Source organism: Grammomys surdaster, unplaced genomic scaffold, assembly GCF_004785775.1.
Source record: "Grammomys surdaster isolate TR1022 unplaced genomic scaffold, NIH_TR_1.0 677, whole genome shotgun sequence".
NCBI classification, from domain to species: Eukaryota; Metazoa; Chordata; class Mammalia; order Rodentia; family Muridae; genus Grammomys; species Grammomys surdaster.
Genome location: NW_021605096.1, coordinates 211516 through 227329, shown reverse-complemented (window position 1 = coordinate 227329; position 15814 = coordinate 211516). Strand labels below are relative to the sequence as shown.

Below are 15814 nucleotides of genomic sequence, written 5' to 3'. Positions count from 1 at the left end.
TACATTTCTAAGCTAAAAACTGGGAATAGAACTTTGGACACTTTGAGTTTTGTTTATTCTTAGCTGTGCAGCCTAGGCTGATCTTGAACTCATGATCTTTATGGTTTTGTATCTCAGTGCTGAGCTCACTAGACTGTATGTGCACACAAGTGTGTGTGTGTGCGTATGTGTGTGTGTGTGTGTGTGCAGGTGTGTATCTGTATTCCATGGTCTTGGGTGAGCTAGGCAGATCCCAACCCTTAGGTGATTCTTGCAGAGAGTCTTGAGGAATGTTGGTAATCTGGGGTTTTTCCTGATAAGCAGGTTTCTCTTGTATTTTATAGATCTTGTATGCGGAATCCCATGGGAAACATTATAAAAATAGTGAAAGGAATAGGAGAGACTTTCTGCCAACACTATACCCAGTCCACAGATAAACAGCCAGGATCTCACATAGGTAAGAAGAGAAGATTAAAACTGGCATAGCATTAAGTGTGGAGAATGTCCCCACAGTCAAGTCCCCTTCTCTTGTACCAGTCTACCTTTGAGTTTGCTTTCTGGTCGTCATCACTGTTTCAGTAGCACATGCTCTCCTTTATTTTCCATAGACTTTGCTGTGAACAGACTAAAACTGGCAGAAATTTTGTATTATAAAATACTAGAGACTATAATGGTCCAGGAAACACGACGACTTCATGGAATGGACATGTCAGTAAGTAAATCTTCCCTTTCTGGTTATTTGTTTTCTTTTTTTAAGAAAGTAAGACTTTATTCTATACAATATAAGCAATTAAAATTTTACATAATTTCTTAGTTTTTAGTTGAAGAAAAAGAAAAACGCCGTGGGAGATTATGAAAAAGATTTGCACTCACTTGTATGTACAGCCATCAACTCTATACATGATTTATAGGAATCACACTTTACCTAATGAGTCTAGAAGCTTCTTTGAAAACACAGTTCTACCATAGCTCTGCAATGAAAGCAGTTTTGAAAGCAGTTCTAGCCAAGAACATAAGAGCACACACTTGCACATAACTGTCACCAGTATAAAAACCTTACACACCGACAGTAAAGTCTCCAGTGTAAAAGCCTCACCGTCTCTCTGCCTCCATCAGAGGCGAATGATTCACCACCACATCTGCATGGACAGTCTCATCTCCAGTTCTTAAGCAAAGGAAGAACCTGGCAGGAACAGAAATGTATTCAACGGGCAGCAGTCCATGAGCTACCGAAAAAGGGAACTGAATGTCAAATGTTAACCAGCTTTATCCTTTCTAGTTTGACAACAACTTGAGACCTTGAGACCTAGTTAGTTTCTTGTGCCTAATCACGTCTTCTCCCTTAATTCTCAGTGATGTCACCTGATCGTTTTACACAGCTGATGAGGTCACTTTGTTCAACCTCAGCCATCTGCTCTTCCTAAGACTTCATTTCATTATTACAAAGAAAGCACCCTCCTTAGCAAGCTGAATATATGCCTGCTTAGGTGCCCGGGACAGATTTTTCCAAGCCTGATGTCCAGTCCTCAGCTTTCTCTGCACAGACTTCTCTTGAGCCTCTTGGAAGCTTTCAGATAGTAAATGTGTTTGTTAATTGAGGTCTTTTTGGTTTCCCAAGCAAAATTAATTCTCTTCTTCTTTTTTTTAACAGTTTGAATGTCTTTATGAAGACTTGTTGATGCTATGATTCTTAATACTGCTCTTTTTAATAACATTTTTGCCTGATTTCTTTCTCAGAAGACATCAGCTGTCTTGGAGTTGACTGTTCTTTAAACTGCTCACAGCTTCTTTGTATGCTTTTTATCTGCTTTAAAATTAGCCTCATAACTTTTTCTTCTGAATTTGGTAGTTCCCTCCACAGGGCCACAATGTTTGTAACCATTCACATCTGGTGTTTAGTGTTAAGTCTGGGTAGCTGTTCTGTAGAAAATCAAAGGTATCTTCCCAGAATTATTTTGGATAATTACCCAAGTTGAATGAAAAACATTTGGATTACAAAGCTGAGTGGCAAGTGCACCCCCCCCATCACCACCCCACCAGTGCCTTCAGCACCCCCTGCAGGCTTTGGAGCAGTGCAGTTGCCCACTGGCCCAGTGCAGCCAGCAACACCAACACAGCTGTGCAATCTGCACTGAAACCCTGGGAGTTTTGTTATGGGAAGTAGTGTTTTGACAGGCTCTGTAGGCCATTGTGGGGAACTGGCAGTTTATGGCAGATGTGGACTGCCATAACTTTCTTTTTCTTTTTAAATTTCTATTGTTGATTTTGACACATCCAGGCTATCTGGAGATAGAAAGGTGAAATATGTAAACATCATCTTTGGTGTCCCGTCAGTGTTCTCTCCCTATAAGTAAGCTTTCTATGTACTCTGGTCTGCCCCTAAAATTATTAAGCTAACAATTATCTATTATAACTCAAAGATTCTTAAATTGTGAAATAGTATTTGTTGTTCTTAAAAAAGAAAAAAAAACACACAACAGTTTTCTTTGAATATTTGACCAAGTCTGATCACCTCAAGGATTGCTAAAAGTATTTTACTTTTCTTTCGTTTTGTATATTTACTATGTCTTTATATATTAGGGGGAGATGGATTGGGCCTTACACTATAGTGTGGTATGCATGTGGAGGTCAGAAGTCAACTTGGAGGGGAGAGTCTCTCTCCCTCTACCACGTAGGTCCGGGAGATCAAACTCAGGTCGTCAGGCTTGGTCTCGGGTGCCCTTACCTGAGCCATCTCTTCAGCCCCTAAAAGAAATTTCTCCAGATTTAAACCTAGCATAAGTTGCTTCCTTTTGCCTCCTTGCTGTGGACTCTGCAGTCAGTCCTAAACCCCTGTCCCATCTCTCCAGCCCTTTTTTTTTTTTTTTTAAATATTTATTTATTTTATTGATGAGTCCTCTCATCTTCTGTTCTGGTAGAAACAGGTAGATCTGTAAGGATGCTGTGGCCTACTACAAAGGCATTTCTCTGGTGCACCCTGGAATTTTCATCTTATTTCTTTAGTGTTGGTTCTTTTTCTTGGATTTCATACATTTGTCTTTTGTGGTTTATGGTAACATCTTAATGGGACACCTAAGGGAGAAGTAAAATTTTTACTTTTGTTTTGAAATAGTTTTACATTCATAGAAAGTTGCAAATGTAACAGGGAGATCATTTTCCTACAGGGACTAAACAGTACAGTATCAAAACAAAGAGATTGACAGTAAAATAGTGTGTCTGCCTTCTACAGGCCTGTCATATGTGGGTGGTGTAACCAGAACAAAGTTAAGACCTAGTAGTCCCTTTTTTTTGGGAGGGAGATAGTTTTCAGATTTTCAGTTTCAGATGTGAGTGTCTGTGATAAACTGGTTTTGCTGTTGGGCTTTGGAACAACTGTTAAGCATGGACGTTACTCACGTACGTGTACGTGCTGCGCTATATATGTAAAGGTACGAGGACAGCATTAGCTTCTTTTTCCTTCACCCTGGTGGATTGAACTCATATCCTCAGCCATGGTGGCAAGAACCCTTACCTGCCGAGCCATCTCACCAGCCTGATTTTGTTTTGTGAGACAAAGTCTCACTATGTAGCCAAAGTTAGCAGCAATCTTCCTGCTCTGTTTCCCAAGTGCTGGGGTGACAGATGTGTCATCATGCCTGGCTGATAAAGTTTATTTATTCAGGTACAATGAGAGCATAGCATGAATAGTTGCTACTAATAATAGTTATAACAAGATGTTGTTATAAAAGTTATATGACTACTATCTATGTCTCTCAAAGCACCTTATTGTCCTTTTATCCTTTCCCCTACAATAAGCACGTTGTGGTTACTATTTGTCTTATCCAAATTGCTACTGTCTCTACTCTTGCACTTTAGGGTCATCATTAAGTAAAGTGAGGGGCACTTAAACATAAGCCCTGACACACCACGTCATGGTCACTACTACTAAATGACTAGTGAGCAGGCAGCGTACACCGTCTGGATCAACCAGATAAAGGGATGACTCCCATCCACAGCAGGGCAGACTGAGCAATGTGCAGTCACTATACTGCACAGAAGAGCACACAATTTAAAACTTAAGAATTACTGTCTGTAGCCGGGCAGTGGTGGTCCACGCCTTTAATCCCAGCACTCGGGAGGCAGAGGCAGGTGGATTTCTGAGTTCCAGGACAGCCTGGTCTACAGAGTGAGTTCCAGGACAGCCAGGGCTACACAGAGAAACCCTGTCTCAAAAAAACAAAAACAAAAAAAAGAATTATTATCTGTGATTGTTCACTAAGATTTTTGAATTAAGACTGATCACGGGCAAATGTACGAAATCTCAGAAAATAAAACCACAAATAAATGGTGTCTACTGCACAGAACTCTATGTTCCCAGAAAGGAGGAAGGCCTTCATGGTGGCCCTTTGTCTCACACTCACTCAGCCACTCACTAGTGTGATATAGTAGTTATAGTTTTAAACACATCGTGTGAATACACCTCTTTTAATTTATTGGTATTATGTTTGGTAAATGTTCTATAGAACCTTGAAGAAAATATATATTCTTCTATTGTGTGGAATATTCTTTAACTGTCCAGTTGGGTTTTATCACATTGTGATTTGTGTTATCTCTGATATTGTTGTTCATGTTGTTGCAGAGTCTTATTTTCTTGCTGATTTTCTGCTTGCTTTTATCAGTTGTTGAGAAGGATAATGAAGTATCTGGATATAATTCTGAGTTTGTCTCATTCAAATCTATCAGAGTTTTTTCTTTTCGTATTTTGAAGCTTTGCATACAAATTTAAGATTGCTCCCTTGATTTCTCTGTAAATTGACCCTTTTATCACCATATAGTGTCCCCTCTCTGACCCTGGTAATTTTGTTTGCTATGAAGTCTTTTACTGGTTCTCACTTCCTTTTAGTTAATGTTTGCATGATACACCTCTTTCCATTGTTTTGCTTCCAAGTTACCTCCATTACTACATGACTTTCTTGCTGGAAGCAAGTATTTGAGTCATGTATTTTTTTGAGGGGTGGGCCTGATTGAGATAGCCTCATGTAACCAGGATGGCCTTGAATTTACCATGTAGCTCTGGTGTACTTTAGTGATCATGTCCCTGTCTCAGCCTTCTCAGTGCTGAAATTACAGGCATGCACTGCTATCTCCAGTGTAGGCCACATTTTTTTCATATCTACTCCGTCATTTCTGTCTTTTAGCTGGCAGTTTTAGCCCACTTTCATTTAAATTATAAATGTAAGGAAGCTTAAGTCTATCATTTCATTTCTCTTTCCTCTTTGTACCCTTTTCTTTCCTCGCCCTTTCTCCTTCCCTTCCAGCTCTAAAAAATACAGCCCATGGAAAGATACATCTCTCCTCTTCTGCTTGCCTTTTCTGTCTTTTGATGGGTTTATTGACCACTTTTTAAAGACTCTATTGCTTCATATGTATTTTCTTTCTTTTTTGTGATTGTGTATGTGTGACTCATATTCTACTGGTATATATATCTCACCACTTCTGTACAATATAGAAACCGTATCTCATTTTAAAGTTCCTTTTTAAAGGATTTGTTTTTCCCTTTACTTTTATTCTGTGTGGGGGGGTGTTTGTTTTGCCTGCATGTATATGTATGTCTACTATGCACGTGCATGAAGTACCCAGGGAGGCTAAAAATGGACATTGGGTCCAGTTGGTTACAGTTGTTTGTGAGCTGCCATGCTAATCCGGGGACTTGAACCTGAGTCTTCTGGAAGAGCTGCCATTCTTCTTAGCCTCTAAGCACATCCCTCAACCCCTAAGTTTCTTTAAAGTCTGCATAAATGTTTTATTATTGACTGACACTTTATTGGTAGCTGTCTGTATGCAGGATTCTAAATTGACATTTTCCTTAATGACTTTGAATGACTATTATTGTCTACTTTCTAAAGATACTGATTAGTGGCGTGCTCTTTCTTTGTTAATGGTGTATGACTGGTCTTTATTTCAGAAATCTTTTATTTTGTATTAGTTTTTGGAGACATGATTTCTCTGTGTAGCCCTGGATGTCCTGGAACTAACACTGTATGTCTCTCTGTCTCTGTCTCTGTCTCTGTCTCTCTGTCTCTCTCTCTCTCTCTCTCTCTCTCTCTCTCTCTCTCTCTCTCTCTCGACCAGGCCCTCAAAACTCACAGAGATCCACCCACCTCTGCCTCCCAAGTGCTGGGATTAAAGGCGTGAGTCACCACCACCCCAGCTTCAGTAGTCTTTTAAATAGTTCTCTCTGTTCATTTCAAATTGGTCTGGAGCTTGATATGTAGCTCAGGCTGATCTGGAACTCCTAGCACTCCACCCAGTTACAACCCTAGTGTCCTTATCTACCCTTTTGTGGGTTTTACATTTATCCACTGGGCATTCCTTCAGAGTGGCCTATTAGTTTGAACTTGTGTCTATCCTATGATTCATTGTGTTTTCTTGGTTTCATTATTTTTCAATGCTCTGTTTTATGAACTCAGGGCCCTGTACATACGAGGCAAATGTTCTACCGCTGAGCATATACCCCTAAAATTATACATTTCTTTTTTATTTTTTTAGGTTAATTCTATCGCTTTACTGTTTTCTTCTATTGTCCAACATGTCTCCTAAATGTTTATGTATGTTTTGCTCTGTATTTCAAGGTGAGTTTTTTCTGCAAATGTTGGATTATTTTTGATTGTCTGCTTCTATATAATAAGGCACTAAAAGCACTATAACCTGTGAGGATAATGTCCAGTGGTGTCAGGTGATGAGAGCTGCAACTACTGGTTGCAGTGGTGTCCTGTTCTTGCCTTGTTCTTGTCTGTTGTAGGAAGGGAAACTGTCTCACAGCCCAGTTACGGATGTCTACCTCTTCTTAAGTACCTGTTAAGTCTTGTTCATTTTCTCTAGAAAACAATTCAGACTCCTAAAGGGTTATCATTTGACCCTTAGAATACTGGGGGTGTGTATCCTCCGTCCCACAGGCTAACCCGCAGACCTTCAGATCACCCTGCCCCTATGTCTGTTCTTGCCTTATTTCTACTTTGCATTTTCCCTGTGCCATCAATGCTGTGTTTCCTCCAGGTTTCATATATCAAGTTTCTCTGTCTGTCTGTCTGTCTGTCTGTCTGTCTGTCTGTCTGTCTATAGGCTCTCAAGTATATTTGAGTGTCTTTTGTCCTTTCTTCCTTTGGTCTTTGTGACTTGCGTTGTAGTTACAGATGACTTTTGGCTTTATCCTAAGTGGAGTCTCTGAGAGATTTTTATTCTCTTGTTGATCTATAAAAGAAGGGCCATAGATAGCTTTAAAAAATTTAAGTTTGGAGTCCAGCAAGGTGATTCAGTGGGTAAAAAGCACCTAGCATGCAAACCTGGTAACTTTAGTTTGAAACTCACAGCACACATACAGTACTCTATATGGGTATCATGGGACATACACTTGTGTGTAGAAACATAAACACATACACAGCAAAATAGGTGAAGATGATGTTTAAACTCCTGTGTCTATGGTGTGTGCATGGTCATGTGCATGTAGTAGTGCAGCTTGGAGCTCAGAAGACTGTGTGGACTCAGTTCTTTCCTCCCAACTGTATGTGCTTTCAGGGGCAGACAAGCGCCTTTACCCTCTCGACTGTCTCACTGGCTCATATAGCTTAATTTTTGAAAATGTTTCTATATGTTGGAGAACACATGACATGCTGTGCATGTGGAGGGAGGAATTGATTTTACTCCTAGTATGTAGGTCCTAGGGAACAAGCTCCTGCTGTCATGCGTTGCCAAGCAACAAGGTTACCCACTGAGTCATCTCTCCTGTGGCCCCCAAATAACCATCTTTAAAAACTAAAAACATGTTAGATTTTTTTATTTTTGCAGGGGATAGGATTTGAGACAGAATTTCTCTGTGTAGTCTTGCCTGTCCCGGAACTCAATCTGTAGACTCGAACTCATATCCACCTGCCTCTGCCTCTCTGCCTCTGCCTCTGCCTCTGCCTCTGCCTCTGAACTGCTGGGTTAAAGGTGTGTGCCACCACTGCCCAGCAACATGTTAGATCTTACACTGATTGATGAAAGAGGGTTTTGTTTTCCCAATGAAGTATTTTTCTCTGAATTTTTAGCTTTTGTATTATCTTTTATTTCACTGTTAACATTTATGCTGACAAAATAATTAAGAGAAAAGAACCAATCCTAAGGTTTTTTCCCAATGGAAATATCACCTATTTTATGTTAACATTTTTAGGCTCACTTTTTCATGTCCTTCATTTAAATTAAAAATCTACAATAAATAAGAATAAATATGATTGGAAAACTTTATCAGCTTGAGAGTGAGATGTATAGGTACATGATACATAATGCATATATGATCTATACATTAATGTATGTATTAAATACACACACACACATAAAACAGTACTGGACCTATATCCTATTTATCTAATTGTCGCTGATAATTTAGGATAATATTTTTACCGATTATTTTGACTGTTTTTCTCCCTCCATTCCTCCTGTCCCTGTTGATCCCCCTGCCCCCACTCGCTCCCATTCCCACTTGCAAAACCCCATTTTATTTCCCCTTCCCAGGAGACCCAGGATTCCATCTCTAGCCTTCCTCATTACCTGATCTCTCCAGGTCTGTGGATGTAGCTTGTCTAGTCTTTCCTGTCTGTTCTTCCTCCTTACCTGCCCTTCTCTATATGCTGCCCGGATTGGTCTCCATCTTGCTCTGTAGCTCAAGCTAGTCTTGAATACAAATCTTTCTGCCTTACCTCCCGACCACACGAGGTTATAGTGTTCTTTCTAGAAGGACCAAGGCTGAAATTACTGAGAAATACTAAATTCTGGTCTTTTTCTTCCCCAAGGTTCTTTTAGAGCAAGATATATTTCATAGATCCTTGATGGCTTGTTGTTTGGAAATTGTGCTCTTTGCCTATAGCTCGCCCCGTACTTTCCCTTGGATCATTGAAGTTCTCGATTTGCAGCCATTTTATTTTTATAAGGTAAGGTGATTGCAAAGTTCTGTTATTGTATCTATTCAAATAAACATTTATCTTAATGTTTAAGAAACACAGTTGCAATGTTTAGAAAATATTTCTGGAAGTGTTCTCATAGTAATTATTCCTTTGGGGTGTAAACAAAGACAAAAGAATGGAATGTATTGGGCCAATTTCATAGTTTGAGTTCCTTTTCAAATTACTGACTTGCAAGTGTGACCTGGAACTCAGCACTTACCTTTGCATGCTCATCTGCTGAGGGCTTGCCTTCTTTAGTGCAGACCCAGAGACCACTGGATGTGAAAGTCTAATCGTTCCAGAGGCTCTAGACCCTCTCCCTGTGCTAGTCAGTAACTAACCGGAATTTTATTAATTTTTTTTAGAGAAAACACATACAGCAGTTACTTTCAAATAGTTCATTCTATTCTTTTGAGATATTGGAAAGGGGAAGTAGATCAAAAAGAAATTAGACCGGAAGTTAGGACTGACTCCTACCACTTTTGGACTGTCTACCAGTTCATACTCATTGGATCACAGGCCTGTAATCCCAGCACTCAGGAGACGGAGGCAGGGGGATCAGAAGTTCACAGCCAGCCTCGGCTACCCGAGATCCTGTCTCAAAAAAAAAAAACCACAAAGACATGAAAGATGTGTATAATTTTATTTTACTTTATTCCTTTACTAATTAATTAACTTGGTTCTGGAGATAGAGCACAGGACCTTGCGCATAGTAGACAAGGACTTTTCTGCTGACACATAGCTCAAGTGTGTGGTAATATTTTTCCTTTTTTTTTCATGTGTCTGTGTGTGTGGTTTGTATGAGTGCATGTATGCGCACATGTGTGTAGGCGCACATGTATGTATGGGCATGAGCGTATAGAGACCCAAGGTTGATGTTGGGGATCTTGCTTAACTGCTCTCTCACCATATCCTTTGAGGCAGAGTCTCTTAATGAAACCCAGATCTGCAGATACAGCCAGTCTCGCTAGCCAGCCTTCTCCAGGGATTCCTCGTCTCTGCCTTCTAAGGCTGGAGTTACAGGCAGGCCACATTATTCCCTGGCATTAATTTGAATTCTGAGGATCTGAACTCCAGTCCTCCTGCTTGTGTAGAAAGCGTTTTTAACTGTTGCACCAGCCCTGGATGTGGTAATATTTTTAGTGTTCATGTGATATTACTCAGAGGCCTGCTCTTTCCTGGAGGCAAAGGAGGGGCAGTGGATCTGGGGAGTGGGGAGGTGGGGGGATCTGGAGGGAGGAGAGGCTGCGGTTGGGATATATTGTATGAGAGAAGAATAAAGAGAAAGGAAAAAAATTAAAAGAGCCTTGTATTTAAAATTATAACATGCACATTTTAGTCGTCCACAGAAATACAGCTCCAGTGTGTGTCTGTGTGGCAGTAAAGCAAGTCATTCGTGTCTGTGTGCCCAGAGCAATGATTGCTTGTTAGTCTGAACTCAATGCTGTTTCAACGTTCTTCTCTCCAGGTTATTGAAGTGGTGATCCGCTCAGAGGAGGGGCTTTCCAGAGACATGGTGAAACACCTGAACAGCATTGAAGAGCAGATTTTAGAGAGTTTAGCTTGGACTAATAATTCTGCATTGTGGGAAGCTCTCCATGCTTCTGCAAACAAAGTTCCTTCCTGTGAAGAAGTAAGTCAGGGCTAAACAAACAGCATAATTTGTTTTTTGTTTTTCGAGAGGGTTTCTCTCTGTTGCCTTGGCTATTATGAACGATGCTTTACACAAGTTCAAGCCAGATATGTCTAGCACTGAGAGGGGGAAATGAACAAGGAGTCCCACCCCCCAAACTATCTGTAGCTGATAGCTACTGCCAAAGGGAAAATGAGTTTTCTCCAATGGAGTCTCACTGGGTGTATCAACTACATTCCAGGGCAAGCCCCATGTCCAGCAGTAGTTGGTGAACACAAGACAGAATGCTATTTTTATAGACTGTTTGTTTCATTTTGCTTTGTCTTGCTGGTCTTTTACATGTTCATTTTTGGTTTTGTGCGGGTGCTTGCTTGTGTGTCTGTGTGTTTCTTGTTTGATTTAAAGAGAGGAAGACATTTGACTGAGTAGGAATTCGGAAAGGATCTGAGAGGAATTGGAAGAGGAGAAAACTTGATCAGAATATGCTGTATGAAAAAAATATTTTCACTAAACAAGGAATGATGTTGTAACCATTCATACATGAGGACTTGTGTGCATATTTTCATTTTTCTTGGGTATCTGTCCATGGTATTTTATCTGTGCTTGGAATTGCTGTATCACATTGTAATTGGTAGAGCTTTTGAAAACATTGAGCTTTGTGAAGGAGTAAAAGAAAGTGAAATAAAGTAAGGCTTCTAGGTGCGTCTCTGTAAGATGAAGTGTTTTTTGTTTTCTGTAGGTTATATTCCCAAATAACTTTGAAATAGGAAATGGAGGAACTGTACAAGGCCATCTCCCCATGATGCCAATGTCACCAATAATACATCCAAGAGTTAAGGAAGTCCGCACGGACAGCGGGAGCCTTCGGAAGGGTAGGTATGCACTGATGGAGCACTGGGGGGAAGATGCAGACCAGCTTTTGGGGTTTTTTTTTCCCCCAGATCATTTTTTTGTTTGCTTTAAGATTTATTTATTTATTATGTATACAGCATTCTGCCTGCATGTATGCCTAGAGGACAGAAGAGGACATCGGGTCCTATTACAGATGGTTGTGAGCCACTATGTGGTTGCTGGGAATTGAACTCAGGACCCCAGAAGGGCAGACAGTGCTTTTAACCTTTAAGCCATCTCTCCAGCCCCACAGACCAGTTTTTGTTCTATTTTGATTTGTTTGTTTTGTTTTTAAAATTTATTTTATTTATATGTGTACAATAAAGCTGTCTTCAGATACGTCACAAGAGTTCATCAGATCCCATTACAGATGGTTGTGAGCCACCATGTGGTTGCTGGGAATTGACCTCAGGACCTCTGGAAGAGCAGTCAGTGCTCTTAACCACTGAGCCATCTCTCCAGCACCTACAGACCAGTTTTTTAAGAAAAAAGTTTCTAGCTCCATAGTACATAAAACATTTAATTTTTTATCAAGATTTGACAAGAAGCTCAGTGCTTTCACCCATACTCAATGTGGCCTGTTCTACACTTTCTTTGTATTAAAAGCCTTTCTGTGCTGAGCCTGGTGGCACACACATGTCTTTAATCTCAGCATTCTAGAGGCAGAGGCATGCAGATGAGTTCTAGGCCAGCCTGGTCTACATAGTGAGTTCTAAGCCAGCCAGGGCTACAGAGAAAGACCCTTTCTGAGATGGGGGTTGTGGGGAGGGAGAAAAGAAGAGGAGAGAAAGGAAAGAAAAGGGCTTTGGGGCTGGCAAGATTGCTCAGTGAGCTTGTTGCCAATCTGGCCAGCCTGAGTGTGACTCCCCAGGACTCACAATGCTGGGGGACAGAACCACCTCCTCTGGTTGTTCTCTGATCTCCACTTGTGCACCATGGCTTGACATTCTCCTAAGTAAATAAATTAAAATATAATTTAAAAGATTAACCTCCACCACTAAGCTCCATCTCCTAAAAAAATCTTATTTACACTCTTAAAATTGTACCTTTTAAGCCTTAATAATGGGAAGATTTTAGTGCAGTCTTGTTTTTCTTGTGACATATCAGCTGACACACTTATCTTTGGAATTATGAATCCTTTGAAATTTTTGTTTGTTTGTTTTGTTTTTGAGAGAGCTTCTCTATATATGGCTAGGCTGGCCTCAGACTTTTGATCCTCCGTCCTCTGCCTCCTGAGTGCTAGAGTTCCAGGTGTGTGCTTGCATTCTTAAATTCCAAAAATAGTTAATACCTTTGCTGTTCTACAGTTGCTTTACAAATACTGGAAAAACTATGGTAGACACTTAGTTTAATGAATATACAAATAAATAGATGAGCTAGCCACAGTTCGCCAGGGCAAAAGAAGATGCCTTGTTATAAATAAGATAAAAAGGCAGCAAGCACCATCAAGTTACTCTGTGTGAATTTTTATTTTGTTTTAGTGTACTGGGGATCAAACCCAGAGACTCAAGCCATGCTAAGCAAATGCTCTCATAAGAAAAGGTATTTCGGAGGCTGGAGAGATGGCTCAGCAGCTAAGAGCACTGACTGCTCATCCAGAGGTCCTGAGTTCAATTACCAGCAACCACATGGTGGCTCACAACCATCTGTAATAGGATCTGATGCCCTCTTCTAGTGTGTCTGAAGACAGCTGCAGTGTATTCACATACACACAATAAATAAATCTTCTTCTTTTTTTTTGGTTTTTCGAGACAGGGTTTCTCTGTGTAGCCCTGACTGTCCTGGAACTCACACTGTAGACCAGGCTGGCCTCAAACTCAGAAATCCGCCTGCCTCTGCCTCCCAAGTGCTGGGGTTAAAGGCGTGCGCCACCACTGCCCGGCATTAAATAAATCTTTAAAAAAAAAAAAAAAAGAAAGAAAGAGAAAGGGAGGGAGGGAGGGAGGGAGGGAAGGAAGGGAAGGAGGGAGGAAAAAAGGAAGGGAGGGAGGGAGGGAGGGAGGGAGGAAGGAAGGAAGGAAGGAAGGAAGGAAGGAAGGAAGGGAATGTGCAGATAACATCATAGCTGGGACCCAATTCTCTCCTTGAACCACCAGCTTTGAGCATTCCAGTTCAACTCCAAGGGCTCCCTTGAATTTCTTAGATTCAAGGCACTCAGGTAGACTCTTGTAGGAGTCCTGGGAGCTACAAGAATCTGCTTGTTTACTGAGGACTAAAGTCAGGGCTGCTTTTGTAACATCCAGAATCATTCAAAGACTTTTATTTAGCCACAGCTACTTCCCCAACCATCTCACATTACACATCACTGCCAGAGTAACTTTTATTACCTATCCTTTAAAAGTAGACTGACAGCTCACCTTCACTTTAAAAGTACATTCTGTGTGCTGGGTACTGACTGTCATTCAGTGGCAGAATGCTTGCCTAATGTGCACAGAACAAAAAAGAACAGCAGCAGAGCATGTTGTGTACTTGTGAGATTGGCTCAGGACAGTGGTAAAACCGCGTGGACAATGATGCAGAATTGAATGTCTCTTAGAAATATGTGACGAGCTGGGCGTGCAGCTGGGTGACTTCATTCCAGCACTTAGGAGGAAGAGGAAGATGTGCCCCTGTGAGTTTAGTCAGTCTGTTCTGGTCCACATAATGAGTTCCAGGCCAGCTGTGACTACATAGTAGACCCTGTCTCAAAAACTAAAGCAAAACAAAGCCAGACATATGTAACTTACATTACAATTTTTGTAGAAGCTCACAACTAATATTTTTCTTTGAGTCAAAGGAGATATTGGACTTGAACTGTTGAACAATGATGGAACTATTGAGAGTTTGTTGACCTTTGGAAGACAAAATCCATTTCTACTATTATTATTTGACAGAAGTTATTAGTGGCTCTCTTAGGTTTCTTTTGCTTTGATAAAACAATTTGAGGGAGAAAGGGTTTGTTTCAAGTTATAATTCCACATCACTATCCATCACTAAGGGAAGTCAGGGCAGGACCTTAAATAGGGCAGGAACCTAGAGGCAGGGCTGATTTAGAGGTAATGGGGGGAGGGCTGGCTTGCTCACTCTACTTTCTTATAGTACCCAGGACAGCCAGGCAGCGGGCAACATAGGCTACAATGAGGTAAGCCCACAGTAGTCATCAGTCAAGAAAGTTTACTGTTGGCTTGCCTACAGGCCAGTCTGGTGGGAGCGTTTTCTCAGTTGAAGTTCTGTCTTCCAAGATGACTCTAGTTTGTGTCAAATTGACATAAAACTAGCCAAAGGCGCTTAATAACCATTCATTGCTCGTCCCTGCGTATGACCCAGCATCCATGTGACTACCCTGAGAAGCTGAGTGTTTCAACAGCTCTCATTCACCAACTGGAAAGTTAAAAATGTTGTCTCTGACATGTAAGCCAGCATGGTAGTACATGCCTTTAATCCCAACATTCAGAAGGCAGAGACATGAGGATCTCTGAGTTCATGGTCACCCTGTTCTACAGAGAGAGTTAGTTCCAGGACAGCCAGGCCTATACAGAAAAAAGTCTGTCTTTAAAAAAAAAAAATACAACCACAACAAGAGATAGAGATAGAGGGAGAGAGAGGGAGAGGCAGAGGGAGAGGGAGGGAGGGAGGGAGGGAGGGAGGGAGGGAGGGAGGGGGGAGAGAGAGAGAGAGAGAGAGAGAGAGAGAGAGAGAGAGAGAAAATGTCATCAGAAAGCACATGAGATCTATAACAGAGATCTGTTTTTATTGATGTATCTGAAAAAACTTTTGGTTTTTTCGAGGCAGGGTTTCTCTGTGTAGCCGGGCTGTCCTGGAATTCACTCTGTAGACCAGGCTGGCCTCGAACTCAGAAATCCGCCTGCCTCTGCCTCCCAAGTGCTGGGATTAGAGGCATGTGCCACCATTGTCCGTCCTGAAAAAACTCTTGTCTCATGACTATCTTTGTTAGCATACAAACTTGATTAAGCTGCTATCATATTGAAATACTGAAATACTGAACTTTGGGTAAATTAAATCTCTAATTAAATCTATTTGATTCTAGAATAAAGCATCTCTTCTTCCTTAAAAAAGAACATATAGGGCTGGAGAGATGGCTCAGTGGTTAAGAGCACTGAATGCTCTTCCAGAGGTCCTGAGTTCAATTCCCAGGAACCACATGGTGGCTCACAACCATCTGTAATGGGATCTGATGCCCTCTTCTGGTGTTTCTGAAGAGAGAAATGGTATACTCATATACATAAAATAAATAAATAAATCTTAAAAAAAAAAAAGAACATATAGTATCAAAACAGTCTAGAGAACCTGTGTTCACTGTAGATGACTTACACTGGGAGAGGCCCAGTCCCTAACAGTGTGTGACAGAGGTTAA

At 40.9% G+C, this 15814-nt stretch overlaps 1 protein-coding gene across 1 annotated transcript in view; it reads left to right on the top strand.

The window, feature by feature from the left end:
* The window catches only part of Rbl1 (RB transcriptional corepressor like 1), a 66198-nt gene that overhangs the window by 22690 nt on the left and 27694 nt on the right, over positions 1-15814 (top strand). The window contains exons 7-11 of the mRNA XM_028782024.1: positions 304-436; positions 588-691; positions 8787-8924; positions 10405-10569; positions 11309-11441. Of these exons, the coding sequence (XP_028637857.1) occupies positions 304-436; positions 588-691; positions 8787-8924; positions 10405-10569; positions 11309-11441 (673 nt within the window). The remainder of the gene's footprint in view (positions 1-303; positions 437-587; positions 692-8786; positions 8925-10404; positions 10570-11308; positions 11442-15814) is intronic.